Source organism: Toxorhynchites rutilus, chromosome 3 (assembly GCF_029784135.1).
Source record: "Toxorhynchites rutilus septentrionalis strain SRP chromosome 3, ASM2978413v1, whole genome shotgun sequence".
Lineage (NCBI taxonomy): Eukaryota > Metazoa > Arthropoda > Insecta > Diptera > Culicidae > Toxorhynchites > Toxorhynchites rutilus.
Genome location: NC_073746.1, coordinates 156,386,463 through 156,402,251, shown reverse-complemented (window position 1 = coordinate 156,402,251; position 15,789 = coordinate 156,386,463). Strand labels below are relative to the sequence as shown.

Sequence of the window (15,789 nt, the reverse complement as noted above, 5' to 3'; positions counted from 1 at the left end):
TCAATCCCAAGCTCGCGTGCTAAAGCCCGATATCATCGCTTGCACATGGAAGGGTTGTGAGGAAGAGAAAATCGATACTCGTCTCTCGAAAATAAAGCGCGCGCACAGGAAGTCTGGATACAACCCCCTTTATTTTTTGACGTAGAACTACGTCTTTCATTAAGGGTGCCAAATCAGAAAACAGGTCACGTTTTTATGAAATAAAGTTAACGTTAATAACTATTTTTGCCGAGAACGGATTTTGGCGATTTACATTCCAAACAAATCGGAAGTTCCCTAAGATTCGTTTGATATGCTATACAACGAGCAATTTATCGACGAGCAACGAAGGGGAAATCATGAGATTTAAAATCTCCGTGAACAAAGGAAAAGAGAAAGAACGAAGGGAAATATCTGCCTAGTGTATAAACAGTGCATCTCGCTGAGGCAAACTTTCATTCTTTTTGAGGACACCGACTGGATAACATCGCTGGAGGAGCAGGACGGCGAGGGATCGAGTGCTTTTCTCAAGGCAATGAGGGTGGAGGTGTAGTGCAGGAGTAGAGTCAAGTTTTCCAAGAGCCTTTCTCAAGGCTAGAGACGAATGAACTGGAAAAGCTTAAAGTCTATAATACAAAACCTGACTTGACCTGGCAAACTTTCAGTTTTGTTCTGTATTTAAGGTAATGAACGTCGCTTGCTCTTCCATGTTTTGCATCATCACATGTCTACGTTTCGGATTGAGCTTTGGACGCGACCAAATTACTCACTCGCTGATGTCTCTGGAATTGCAATCATGACTGACACATTGGGGAATTATCAAGCTATATATGTTCTGGAGTTTTGTATGTGATTTGGTTTCGCTTACCAGTAGCAAACCTTTCTCCACTAAGGACGACAGCTGCGCTTATCTGCGCTTATCATTGTTGTTGTTTCCATGCGGTGCCAAAGATATATTGATGTAGTTGTCGTATCCGTCCATTTCTTCTCTGAGCATCTCCTCGATGCACGTCAATCCGCCTTGAAAGTAGCCAAGAGAATCACGAATAGTGATCCCCGATAATCGTTCGATTAATCGATTAATCGAATACTTCCTACAGAAATCGATTATTAATCGAACGAATACTGCACAACCCACAATCCAATCGACGAAAAAAACATCGACCTAACAACGACCGTAACGCTGTTACCTATTCACGATGACGACGATTAGGTATCGACATCTGGATACGGCATTAGTTTGTATGAGGCAAACTATTCTCTATCATATTAGTCGGCCCGAATCAGTTTATATTTGCTAAAATTTGTATGAAATTTTTTTCTTGGCATAATTTTTTCTACTTAAAGTACGTTGTCATGACCCTAATTTGAATTATTTTCTATAGACGTTCAGATATTCTCAAAAAAACTTGTCATTATAATATAAAATTATCTCAAAACATATTTTTTTATGACGTTTTTTCACCACTTGCAGGCAATGGTGATTTTCACTTACATAGAGTACTAATTTGATTAAGGAAAAATCATGTTCATTCATAATTTTCATTTTAAAAGTGTATTGATTCCTTCTGCAAATCCATACTGTCATGCCTATTACCCAATATCGTCAACGCGGATAGTTCGTTAGTCGAAAATACTGAATAATTAAACAAACCAAATGGCATCACTGGTGGTTCTTTTTTCCACTCCGCTAAACTGTCATCTCAAACAAAAACAAATGGATCATACAACTGGTGAGTATGAAATATATTTCGGCTTTTTAATTATTAATTATTTTATCTTGTCTTATCAGCTATGAATACATTCGACTCGTTTGCTTCCATCAATCGGTAAGTGAGAAAGATGATTTCTCCCATCACCACAGTACGGATTTCCACTTCTATCACAGCAGCCAACAACATCCGTTTTCCTGCAGTAGTAACCTTCAACCCCTGTTGGCAATGCCGGGGGACAGCATCAACAGCAGCAGCAGCAGAATTTGACCATGGTATGGTATTGCGAAGAACTTTCCCCATTAGAGGTTCCGTGCTTCGCGCACATTCAAAATCCTCTTCAGACACGAAAACTCAACGACAAGGAGGTATTTATCAACTTGCTCAGCTGAATTACCACCCGGAGGAACCCGAATGCACTGATTCCGTTGTATAGTAGAATGAAAATAGGCGAGGTAAGCGAACGTAATCGCATGATATTTTAATAGTTCGCATTTTTATCCGGATCATACAACTGGTGAGTAGGGAATTCATTTCTGCTTTTCACTTACTAATCATTTTATTTTGTTTCAGCTATGAATACATCCGACTCAATCAATCGGCGAGTGAGAAAGATGATTTCCCTCATCACCACATTGCTTATTTCCACTTCTGTCACGCCAGCCAACAGCATCAGCTTTCCCGCAGCAGTATCCTTTAAGTCCAGGGTGCTATTCCGGGCAACAGCATCATCAGTAACAGCAGCAGGACCTGGCCATCGATAGTATTTCGAGCAATTTTCCCCATCGGAGATCCCGTGCTTCACGCACATTGAAGAAACCTCCTCAGCCACATATGTGTGTCAAGGAGAAAAAGGAGCTGGATTCGAATCGTCAATCCAGACAACCCGAATGCACCGATTACATTATATATCTTGTTTATATTTTATATGCATTTTGTGTTTTTTTGAATAAAATGATTAAAATCGATCAATGTTTTTCCTTTTCATGTTTCATAACAAACCAATACAAACAAGAGACGATCAGTGTTGGAAGCTAGGTAGTGCGGACTGGATCAAAACGGCTGTCTAAAAAGATCCAATTGAAATGTCAAAAGAGATCCAACGATCAGGAGTGTTATTTTTCTTATGATAATCAACACTATAAAAGAGGTATTGTTGTCAAGGGCAAAAATAAGTAAAATTATAAAATGAACGAACTACATTTTTCCGTCAATTGTTTAATTAACCATTGCATCTCTAAAAGAGCATCTCAGCCTTTCACTGAGCAACGCATTTTTAATGTCCCCTCTCTTTGTCATAACGTTTTTCCGAACGTAATAAAAACAAACAAAGTCAGAGTCACGTAAATGTTTACTCCTGCAATTTGGAAATATTCGATAAAAAGTGGAAGGAAGAGCTGCCAGATGATTTAAAAAAAAAGTCTGTAAAAACATGTGAATGTCTGTTAAAAATGTGGAAAAGTCTGTAAAAGTGTGCAGATCTATAGAAATGTCTTTTAACGTTAATTTTCACTTATTCTTTAATACTTTGTACATCACGATGCACGTAAGATTGTATTCTGTATATATATATATATACAGCCATTCCATGCCAAACTAATATAGTGGTTCTCAGCTCTTCGTCAAGAGTGGTAATTTTGTTCTTTATCGCAAAACATTAAACTCGTATTTTTTTAATTTGTCATTAGGGTGCCCATTTCCATTTTAGGGTGACCCCAAAAATCATTTTTTCCACTTTTTCCCAAAATGACTTTTTTCAAAAATTTATAACTTTCGAACCACTCAACCGATTTAGATGATCGACATATCAAATTTAAGCCAATGAGCTTTAATTGAGAAATATTTAACTTGCATATAATATGGATACTATTTTTAATATGGATTGAAAGCTGAGAATTTTTGCATAAAATATCTCGATATCAGAGATGCTATTTTTTTCGTTTTAGAAATATGATTTTGCAAAACTAATCGATGGTTCGAAAAACAATTTTTCCCCATTTTTCCCACTACAAAAAGTCATAACTTTCAAACTATTGGACCGATTCATATTATCGACATATAAAATTGAAGCTTATGAGTTATTTTTCTTTGAAAAAATATTACTTGTGCGAAAAAATTAAATTTTGTTTTTGTAATTATGGATTGAGTTAGTTTTTCATAGTTTTCTCGGTTAAAGATAGGAGCGCTATATTTTTTTATATTTTTTATGGAAAGCTGAGGAGTATTTACTTAACATATCTCGATATCAGAGATGCTATAATTATCGTTTTTAAGTTAGAATTTTGTAAATTTAACATGTTTTAAGTCTTCGATCAATATTCATATGTGACTAAACTAGACCTATGCTACTAAAATCCAATCTTCCCGCAAGTGTGAATTTTGCTTATTGGCTTCAATTTAATATATCGATCATCTAAATCGGTTCAGTAGTTCAAATGTTATGATTTTTGCAGAAAGTTATTTTTGGACAAATGGGGAAAAATTATTTTTTTTTAAAATCATATCTAAAAAACGAAAAAATAGCAACCCTGATATCGAGATATGTTGTGTAAAAAATCCTCAGCTTTCAAGAAAAAATATAAAAATATATAGCGCCCTCTAGTCCAAAGTCATAAAAAAATAAAAAACGACTACAATCAATAATTATAATTATGTTTTTCGCAAGTTAAATATTTTTTTATAAAAGGCTAGGTCAATTTTATATGTCGATCATCTAAATCAATTCAGTGATTCAAAAGTTATTAATTTTCATTTGTCATTTTTGGGAAAAAGTGGAAAAAAATGATTTTTCGGACCACTTAATAACTTATGTGCTGTAAGTGTGTTTAAATGTTTCAACGATCTACACATACATACATACACACACATACACAAACATACGCGTTGTTAATTTTTATAAAACACAGTATTTCTCCGTTGATATATTGGACATCCATCAAGGCTTGCGGTCTTGTCGTTTTTATTTATAAAAAAATGCAGTGTATATTTTCCATCCGCCATGCAAGGCTATACAAGTTTTGGATCACCACACGGCCATGAACCATGTCTGTCGTAACAATATCGAACAGTAACCCATATTTCGTCATAAGCAGACCCGAAAGCAAATGTAACTTGTTGAAAATAGAATGAAAAATTTTTTCGATGTTGTTTAAATACTTAGAAGACATAGTCCTGACCCTAACTTAACTATTTTTCGATAAATCTCCTTGCATTTCAGCAAAACAATCTTGTCTAGAACAGAAAATAATTATCAGAGACAATTTTCGTTCAAGATTTTTCCTTACCTGCAGAGAATGCAATTGTTCATTAATTGTGAATAACCGTATCCTCTTTTTCGTCTGCAATGATGTCAAGGCAAAAGTACTTATGTGTATGAGTTCCGAACATCATACACACCAGATGGGCCAACAAGAAGGACTGCCGGGCCGCAGGTTGAATATCGCTGGTCTAACGTCATGTGTATTGATATATACTAAATATAATAACTTTTCTGTATTAAAACTATGGAAAAATGTCATATGGTGAGTCAAATATTTTTGATGTGATGAATGTTTTACAGATATGTCTGTAAATTTACAAACATATTTGTAAATCTGGCATCTCTGGTGGTCTGAGAATTTATTGCAAGAAATCGCTTGAAAACATGCATGAATTTGCTTGAGAATGAAGTGGATTGAGTCCGCACCACTTAGGTTGGAAGCAGCGTTACATGCAGGTCGACGCCTTGCATATGTTGGCAAAAAAGTGGCGTCAAGTTGTTCGATGAATGCATATGAAAGGTCGATAAATCGATTGCAAGGTGGCAGCATTTGAGGTCGATTGTTGACATTTCATCGACCCGATCTTGGCAGGCAAAACGGATTGTGGGAACCAATAATCGAAGCGAACGAATAATTTACATCAATTAATCGATTCAAACCCAGAGCAAAAAAACCGTACAGCCGCTGCAGTTTTATCCTGAAAATCAATAATTATCTTTGACGCTCTCCTAAACTCCTAAAAGAAGTTCAATGCCGTCGATGCGAGATGAGCTTCGTTTACGAGTTTAGGGGAGCGTAAAAGATAATAATTGATTTTCAGGCGTAATGAACACTTTTTTGATTCCAGATGGCTTTCTAACAAATGAGAAATATTAGTCTAACTAATTATTTCTCTCAGTGTGACGATTAATCGCTTAATCGATTATTTGGATCGATTAATCGTATCGAATAAGAATTCCCACATTCCGTTTTGCCTGCCAAGATCGGGTCGATGAAATGTCAACAATCGACCTCAAATGCTGCCACCTTGCAATCGAGTTATCGACCTTTCATATGCATTCATCAAACAACTTGACGCCACTTTTTCGCCAACATGTGCAAGGCGTCGACCTGCTTGCAGCGCTGCTTCCAGCACTGCTTGCTGCTTGTTTGTATTGGTTTGTTATTGAAAGTGAAAAGAAAATACATTGATCGATTTTAATCATTTTATTGAAAAAAAATAATAAAAATCCATGTATAATAAAAATAAGGTATATAATGGAATCGGTGCATCCGGTGCATTCAAATCCGACTGAGTACATTGATGAATACCTCCTTGCCCTTGATGACACAGATATGTGTCTGAGGAGGATTCTTCAATTTGCGTGAAGCACGAGATTTCCGAGGGGGAAAATTGCTCGAAATACTATCGATGGGCAGGTCCTGCTGCTGTTGCTGTTGATGCTGTTCCCCGGAATAGCAGCCTGGACTTAAAGGATACTGCTGCGGGAAAGCTGATGGTGTTGGCTGGTGTGACAGAAGTGGAAATAAGCAATGTGGTGATGAGGGAAATCATCTTTCTCACTCGCCGATTGATTGAGGATGTATTCATAGCTGAAACAAAATAAAATGATTAGTAAATGAAAAGCAGAAATGAATTCCCTACTCACCAGTTGTATGATCCGGATAAAAATGCGAACATTAAAATATCATGCGATTACGTTCGCTTACCTCGCCTATTTTCATTCTACTATACAACGGAATCAGTGTATTCGGGTTCCTCCGGGTGGTAATTCAGCTGAGCAAGTTGATAAATACCTCCTTGTCGTTGAGTTTTCGTGTCTGAAGAGGATTTTTGAATGTGCGCGAAGCACGGAACCTCTAATGGGGAAAGTTCTTCGCAATACCATACCATGGTCAAATTCTGCTGCTGCTGCTGTTGATGCTGTCCCCCGGCATTGCCAACAGGGGTTGGAGGTTACTACTGCAGGAAAACGGATGTTGTTGGCTGCTGTGATAGAAGTGGAAATCCACACTGTGCTGATGGGAGAAATCATCTTTCTCACTTACCGATTGATGGAAGCAAACGAGTCGAATGTATTCATAGCTGATAAGACAAGATAAAATAATTAATAATTAAAAAGCCGAAATATATTTCATACTCACCAGTTGTATGATCCATTTGTTTTTGTTTGAGATGACAGTTTAGCGGAGTGGAAAAAAGAACCACCAGTGATGCCATTTGGTTTGTTTAATTATTCAGTATTTTCGACTAACGAACTATCCGCGTTGACGATATTGGGGAATAGGCATGACAGTATGGATTTGCAGAAGGAATGAATACACTTTTAAAATGAAAATTATGAATGAACATGATTTTTCCTTAATCAAATTAGTACTCTATGTAAGTGAAAATCACCATTGCCTGCAAGTGGTGAAAAAACGTCATAAAAAATATGTTTTGAGATAATTTTATATTATTATGACAAGTTTTTTTTGAGAATATCTGAACGTCTATAGAAAATAATTCAAATTAGGGTCATGACAACGTACTTTAAGTAGAAAAAAATATGCAAAGAAAAAAATTTCATACAAATTTTAGCAAATATAAACTGATTCAGACCGACTAATATGATAGAGAATAGTTTGCCTCATACAAACTAATGCTGTATCCAGATGTCGATACCTAATCGTCGTCATCGTGAATAGGTAACAGCGTTACGGTCGTTGTTAGGTCGATGTTTTTTTCATCGATTGGATTGTGGGAAACTGCTTAAAAGTATTCGATTAGTGGATGAACGATTAATTTCAAAAATCGGGGATCACTAATCACGAACCTCTCGTTCGGACTTGTGCTGCTCACCGACATTCGTTTGCATCCGAATGCGAACGAGGGGCTCTGAAATGTTAGAATTACATAAATTTGCATTACATTTATGTAATTACAATTTACAGCGTTTATAGACGTGTATTTGAAACTCGTGTATTAAAACATTCCGTTCACCTAATATTAATTTTCTCTTTATTTAAATCTTTTTTTTTCTACATCCAATTCCCATCCTCTACAGTAGTTATGAGGAATAATGGTGCTGGTGCAACAAGTATATAACCGACCGTAGCCGAGTCTATGTCAATTTCGAAGAGGCCATGCACTGACATGACTATCCGGAGTCATAAACAAGCGAATTATATTAAAGAACAGTAGTTTGCAGGCGATCTGGCGTGGTGGTAACATCCATACCTCTTACGCTCAAGGTCACGAGTTCAATTCTCACTCCCGACATTCTTCCAAAATTGAAGTAAAAGTGACGAACCAGCCAAAAGTGTTGAAAGTCACTATAATACAGACAAAAAAAAAACAGCGTAGTTCTACCTCAACAATGCGGTCGTATCTTGGATACAACCTCCTATAATTTTTTAGCGCCATCCGAAAAAGTCCATTTTTTAATGCAAACGATATTCCCTTGCACAAATCCCCTCTTTTTAATGACTAAATTCCCCACTAGGGGGGATTTCCCACCTAATCATTGCGGCAATGACGCATACTGCTTCTGCAGATATCGTTCTATAAACGCTCACCCCATTCATCGCCATTATACTGTGTGCTCTGTTCAGCCGCTTGCGGTTTTGTTGCAGTTCGAGCGCTGCCGTCCGTGCCGGATCACCATATCGGAATATTGAAATGGCTACGCTGGCCAGAAAACGCCTCTTGTTACTACTTAGGCTGATGTCACATTAGGCGGATTCGCCGCCGCGGATTCCGCGAGTAAAACCGCAGCGGAGGATCTACAGGGTATTGTGAATTAGCCATGTCACACAGAGCGGGGCGGTTTTGGAAGCGAATTCATATCGAGAAAAAAACCGTCGCAATATCCGCGGCGGCGAATCCGCCTAAAGCCTGGTTTAGAGTTCCCGTGAACGTGAACTTGAACAGGTGGTGGAATAGTACGATCATTTCACGGTGAACTACATTGCGAACATACAACTCAAAAAATCGTGGTGAATAGAATAATTTTGTTCACATTCACGTTCATATTAAAAGTTCGGCAATAAACGTGAAGTAAATAAACATCGATCTTCAATAAAGTAATTCGGATAAAATATACAGTTGTTCACGAATCAACCCGAAGCAACGAAGTTTTTTAACCCGCGCAGAGATCCGATTGAATGAAATTGCATCCATATCAAAATTTTCATTCAAAACTAGAAAATTGCTAAACATATCCTATTACAGTTCACGGTGAAATAATTTTCAGAATGCCTTGGGACATTCGAACGTGAACATGAACGGGGAAATATTTTGACGTCTATATTCACCACTGTTTTCATGTTCACGTTCACCGAAGTCGGTGAACTATGGTGAGTTCACCAACATCTCGATTCCACGGTGGAAATTCAGAACCGTTGTGAAATATTGAATTAATCCACTTTTATCAATATGAATTGTGTTTAAACATGTTTTTCAACTAGAAAATGTTTCTTCCTATCGTTTCAAGATGTTTTCCTCGCGATTTATATATCGACTGATGAATTATTAACAAAAAAGTGTTTGCCCGCGTTCACGTTCACGGGAACTCTAAACCTACTTTAATGTGACATCAGCCTTATATATACGAGAGCGATTTCATTATTCTAAAGAGACGAGTTTAAAGTCTCTTTAATTCAATACCGTTACCGTTATTCTGCCAGAGAACTGTCAGTTTCATTTGTTTTGTTATAGCGAATTCGTTTTTAAAACTGAGTCAGTGCCACACTGACTCTGTAATAAAAAACGTTTTCAGTTTCACGAATGCGGTGGTTTGTTGGTGTGCGTTGTATAGTCTGATTTGTTTATATTTGCGACGACAAATGTACAGTGTCGACGTCTGGTGGAGATATTAGTGCTTGGGAGGTAAAGTATTCTCTATAAGATCAGAAGGGCCAAGTGCAGTGTAAAAATATAAAAGTTTGAATGAATATTTTTACTTCATATTGTTTGATTACCTAACACATGTAGTCCTGACACTCACTTAACCATTTGTCGATGCATTTCCTGTTTGTTCCACAAATAATTACTATTATAATATAAAATCATCATTAGACACAGTTTTCGTTCAATGTTTCTGCGATATCGGAAAAAACCCTCTTATTTCATCACATAAAATAAATATTCGATACGTTAAAGTAAATTTTCATTCCTAATTTTGATTTTGAGAGCATGTTTATTCCTCCTGAATATCCATAATAATTTTCGCCTCCCAATGAAAGCACACGGAGCTTAATGCCGTCTACTCGAATATACTCTTCAAAATCAGAATCCGAATTGGATTACGATTCAAATAATACAAAAGCAAGAGCAGCATGTTTTCCATTTTCATAGTCTTTATTCTTAGATTTTCCAAAACAATACTCGGAACTTGACAGTTCAGTATAGTTGTATTGGTGAACCCGAGTGCCAACCCGTGAAACATCTCAGTGCGAAACTAACAGCTTTCGGGGCGAACTAGTGCGACACTGAGTGCGAAACTGAGAGAATAAAAAAACGTTTTGACAGCAGTTAGTGCGGCACTGGGGTTGAAACTGAACAAAAACGAATTCGCTATTAAAGAGTTTTGTGTCATTTCCACGGCTGAGATGCTGGAACAAAAAATAGTCAACAATAAACATAATATTAAATTGATTGAGTCTTATAGACTTACAGAATCATTTATTTCTTGAAAATCGATACTCTATTATACTATTATACTCCTGCGAGTATATTACGGGATCGTGTTGTTTGTTGTTGGAAAATGACAGTAGAGTTCAAGTGTGCGCGTTTGACAATATTGATGCATAATACACGACATTTCGATGACTGTATAATCGAGTGGATCCATGGCATGCTCACACACAGGCAAATCACCTCGGAGCTGGACGGGTCGCCGATATCTGCAACAAAAGGTTGCCCACAAGGAGGAGTTCCATCAGCTCTCCTTTGGTCACTAGTGGTTACACTGGCGTCGAGTGAAGCTTTTGCACCCAGAGAGGAAGAGTTGATTTGTATCCCCGTTCCGCCAGAAAAATAGAAACATTTGAACCCAAGGATCAGTCGATTTGCACTTCCCCCCTCGTTAGAATCATATTTACCCCACTTCTTCATATAAATTCGGTTCATTCTGCACCCCTAAAATCGCGCCCCCGGGGGCGGTCCGCCCTCTTCGCACCACCCAGTCGACGCCACTGAGTGGTTGACGACCTTCTAAGCAGCTTAGATGGGAAAGGTTTCGAAGTCGTGGGCTTTGATGACGATCTAGTCATAATGGTTTGTGGAAAGCTCGACGACGTGATATCCAGCAGGATACAGATAGCCTAAAACCTTACACAATAATCATGGTGTAACATAGAAGGTCTGAGCATAAATCTCTAAAAACTAAAACCAAAAAGGAAAAAAAAGCATCTGAAATAGCTAGGCGTAATCCTAGATGATAAACTGGAATACACACTTAGATTCAGTTATTAATAAAGCCAAATAGCCCTATTACCATATTCTAAAACGATAGGCAGATCATTGGGCCTTAAACCATGTGAGTTATGTGAATCTACATCGCCATTGTGCGGCTTAGAATATCCTATGTCTCATAAGTATGGTGGCCAAAGACTACGGAGACGATAGCTACAAAAAAGGTAAACTAACTCCAACGACTGGCATGCGTTGTTTTCTGGAGTTTCCATTCAAATATATCTTTTTCTTCAAATAATACCGATAACGCCTAAAAATACTCAATAGCAATGTTACAGAGGCACGCAAAGTCTGTTAGTATACGAGTATACGAGTTTTGCGCGAGTACAGGAGGTTTTAAACTATCAAGTGCTCTTCAAAAATTGTCTGGGAATGCATTTGCCTTTTACGGCAGCTAAGCCAGATAAGTTCGGTGCAACTGTACTGGATTCAAGGCCACTGCGGTAAAGAACAAGCAGATGAACTTGCAAGAAATGGCTCAAGCTCACCCTCCACTGGTTCAGTACCATTCTGTGGAATTTCTGATTGTGTATTGAAGAATGAGCAGAAGAAATGGGAAGACAGGAAAGTGATGGCCATCTGGATGGCTGTACAACTTATTCAGTCAAAAACATATCACGCCCAGTACTAACCCTTTGCGGTCGTATTTAATTTGGGCATGGGTGTCGTACTGGTCGGAATTATTTTTCCTTGAAAAAGCAGTGATAAATACAATATTATGAAAAATAAACATTGTTTTTATTTTTTGTAAACTATGTATATGTGTTAACTTAACAATGTGTTTTGATGTGGTGTTTTTATATAAAATTATATTTTATAATTCGTCTTCATGTGAAATCTTCCGAAACCTTCTCCAAGAGTAAATCATATGAAGTATAATCAACACATAATTTTAGTTTTATTATCCGTTGAATATGAGACATTTTTGCCATTGATGTAATAAATGTGTAATTAATGCCAGCAATGTGTATCCAAAAAGATCAGTACTTTTCTCTTTTAACAAACAAAGGTTTTTTTTACATGAGATTATTCAGATTACATGAGATTATTCAGATTACCTAATACACTTATGCAAACAATTATTTTGCTCTTTGAAAACAACTACTCTAACATAATTTAAACCAGTAGTTACTCAAATAATGATTTCTGTGGTCCGAGATTATCAAAACTTTTCGCTTTAGAAGAACAAAGATTTTGTCGCTTGAGACACTTATGCGATTATTCAAATAATATGAGACACTTATGCAAACAGTAGTTCTGATACTAATGAACAATCTTTTCCATCACAACGAAGTGTTACTATGCTTAAATTCTGCTGTTATGATTTTTGTCCCACATTCCTATGCATTCAACACATTGTGGGTTGTCTTTCGAGGGTCACTACTTTGTTTGATACTGAGTACCGTTATCTATTACTCATAGAAGTACCGTATTGATCCGTGGACAGGTTCAGTAGACCTGTCCACGGTAGCTTCGTTTAGGAAAAGCATAAACTGATACTTGGTTGAGTAAAATATAAGATTAGCATGGTTTCTTGCTGTGATGGCTGAGAGCAGACAATCGACCAGAACGGTAAAAAAGGTATGGTGGCTGAGAGCAGACAAACGACCACAAAGAGTTAAAACTATTCAACCATTGTTGATTCTTAATAAGAAATACCTCGGTACATTCACTGGACTTATAACAGGACACTGTCCGAGCAAACAACGTAAGTTTCACGAGATGGTATTTGTCACTTTTGTAATGTCGATAGCGAAACCTCGGAACATTTGGTCTGCAATTGCGGAACTATGACAAGACGCAGACTTCAACATCTTGATAATGCTATTCTGGAGCCCAAAGAGGTTTGATTTGTGTTGCCGATCAGGATTACAAATTTCTCTAGACAGATATATCTCGCTATGGCTTTCAGTCTACTGCTTTATCAAAAAGCAGTAGAAATGTTTTGGCATACCGCAATAGTTCAAAACAATGGGCGCAGTGGTTCCCAGCAGGGTTACCATATTTACAGAATAATCTGTATTTATACAGATTTTTCAGACTTTTTGGAACCAAGAATCTGTAGTTACAATAGTTTTTTTTGTTTTCTTACAGATTTTTCAAAATAACGATCTAATATTAGTTATGGCTGTAGTGTAGTTCTGCTTTCTCATGTTCAATCTAAGGCAAATTGACACAAAAGTCTGTTGGCTAGCTTTACAATAAATAAATAACACTGTTTACCTTTTTCCTACTGAAACGCAGTGAATGCGAATTCCTACGTGAATGCCATCAACATCGTCAAATTCATAATGACTATGTCTATCAATGATACTAAAGCTAAGTTTTTGCTTCAAAATTGTGCTTATGAATTTAAGATAGATAAAATATAAATTAGATGTGTTGAGCCCAAAAGACAGATTTTATTATGACAACCCTGGTTCCCACCCAACAGGGGAAAAATAATCCCTCTATTATACTCTTTATTTTATCCACGGGGCGTTGTTGGATTTTTACCACAATTAATTTGTTGGGAGCTTTCAGTAAAATATGAGTAATTTCATTAAAAAATCGTATCCAATTCAGATCAGTTCTGATTGAGAGTAGTGGTGATTATTTTGCATATATTCAAATTGTATATTCAGCCCAAGAAATTCTTCAATGACGAATGCAAATTTGACCAGTATCCTGAGAGAAAACTACCAGAACCGGCGGAAATTCGAGGTCTATGTTATACGTTGAGTGCATACAGTAGTGATATATACGCATACAATAATATACAGTTCGGTCCGATATCAGAAGATGACTTTCAACTGCCAAGAGAAAGCAGAAAGCGTAGCCGCGTCAAGCTAAATAATTTTGGCTTTAGGACTATATCAAGAAAAACACAATGATTTTTTTTTTGTTTTATTACCTGAACTCACCACATCAACTTCATACAGGTCTAAATTTACTAAACACTATCGCTTACAAAAAGAATCGCCTCCTGCCCTCCATCATGTGGCGCTTGTTGGTGATCATCCACTCGTAATCTCCACATTTGCTGTCGAACAGACCCTGCTGTAGCGAGCGTAATTTCAGCGTGAAACGAGGACCCAACTCACGCAGCTTCACCCTTTTGCCATTCTTATCGAACTCGTATATGTGATGGCGGAAGAATATATAATCACGCTGGTTGTGGAATGTTGCCACGCGGCGACCTTGAAATTCCGGTTCGTAGTGGAAAAGCGCCCCAAGCATCCGGCCTATGGTTAAACCCAACCGAGTACTGAAGTTCGTCAGTATGACCTCCGGTCTGTGTGTTGTAATGTTTGTTGGGCGCTTCTTGAGATCTTTTAGCGATTTGAAATTACTCAGTTTGAAATGGGCTGTAGGACCTTCAGGCAGATGAATCACGAGCAAACCTTCTGGCTTCTTGTTATTTTCGTTGATCACAACAATATCCGTAAATTCCTCTCGAATGGCACTCTGGCAAACATTTTTCAACTTAGCTTTGTTTCTTGCATGTACCACAGAATTTGGTACTATTTTTTCCAGCTCTGTACCAAATTTCCTTGTTCTAGAGTGGGGAGTAGCGCTGTAAGTAATTAGCACCTTCGGCTCATAGGATTTCTTGTAGTAATCATTAAATTCATCAATCTCTAAATCTTTTGCAACCTCTTCATGGTCATCTTCGGCAATATTGGCAATTGACGTCTGATCCTGTTCTCTCAAACTCTCGATTGTATGGCCTTTGGATTTCGGCCCGTCTTCCAACTTACGAGCTTTTCTTGCCAATTTTTCCTCCTTCTTTTTAGAGCCTTGCAAACGCTTGAATTTTCTGGCCCTGATTTCTTTATTCTTAATTAAATTGATTGGGTTGATAACTGGATAGCTGACTTCTTCTGCCTCTTCCTGGTCCTCAGTTAAACCTCTTTTGCGGCGTTTCCTTAGCGCATCTTCGGCTCGTTCCGTAGCATCACGAATCACTTTCTCATCAAGATAATCTTGTAAACGCTTTTTCTTCTTTGATTCATTTTGCTTTGGAGGTGGAGTTTCCATATCAGAACCACTGTCGTCGCTGGACATATTTAGTAAATCTAAATCACAGATATTTATTATTTCGATAATACTCCAGCTATGCAGAACACTCGAACCACGTTGTTTTGTTTTAAGCCGCGATATAAATGAAATGTCAAACAGCAGCAGGGTTTTGCTATGAAAAGTTGCCCTTGAATCAGCGAACCAAATTTACCGAGTCATTTTTGTTGTCATTTTCTGTATACAGTGATTTGCTTCTAACTGTACTAGCGTTGTCCGTGTACAGCGTTGTACAGGTACCATCGTAGCATGACAGACATACTTTGGTTGTACATTGCACCGCAAGCCAAACTGACAATCAAGAATTCGACCAATTTTCACC

General features: G+C 37.5%; 1 protein-coding gene and 2 long non-coding RNA genes across 5 annotated transcripts; 1 reads left to right on the top strand and 2 right to left on the bottom strand.

The window, feature by feature from the left end:
• Positions 1–1,460: 1,460 nt before the first annotated feature.
• On the top strand, positions 1,461–2,659 carry LOC129778193 (uncharacterized). Of its 3 annotated transcripts, none has more exons than XR_008743396.1 (4): positions 1,463–1,712; positions 1,772–1,808; positions 1,871–2,208; positions 2,265–2,659. It is a non-coding gene; the product is annotated as an uncharacterized LOC129778193 (long non-coding RNA). The 3 variants fall into 3 exon arrangements; XR_008743395.1 differs by having other exon boundaries at positions 1,868–2,208; XR_008743394.1 differs by having other exon boundaries at positions 1,461–1,712; positions 1,772–2,208.
• A 3,528-nt stretch (positions 2,660–6,187) lies between these two features.
• On the bottom strand, positions 6,188–7,367 carry LOC129778775 (uncharacterized). The gene is made up of 3 exons (XR_008743496.1): positions 7,097–7,367; positions 6,601–7,037; positions 6,188–6,544 (listed from the first exon to the last, which is right to left on the bottom strand). It is a non-coding gene; the product is annotated as an uncharacterized LOC129778775 (long non-coding RNA).
• Positions 7,368–14,290: 6,923 nt separating this feature from the next.
• On the bottom strand, positions 14,291–15,538 carry LOC129778945 (probable ribosome production factor 1). Its single transcript, XM_055786139.1, has one exon. It carries the CDS (start codon positions 15,453–15,455, stop codon positions 14,355–14,357), a length of 1,101 nt encoding a protein of 366 aa, XP_055642114.1. The 5' UTR covers positions 15,456–15,538; the 3' UTR covers positions 14,291–14,354.
• Between the last annotated feature and the right edge of the window lie 251 nt (positions 15,539–15,789).

Bases quoted from the DNA above. Each gene is read 5' to 3' on its own strand.
- LOC129778945 (XM_055786139.1), bottom strand. From the start codon at position 15,455: ATGTCCAGCGACGACAGTGGTTCTGATATGGAAACTCCACCTCCAAAG.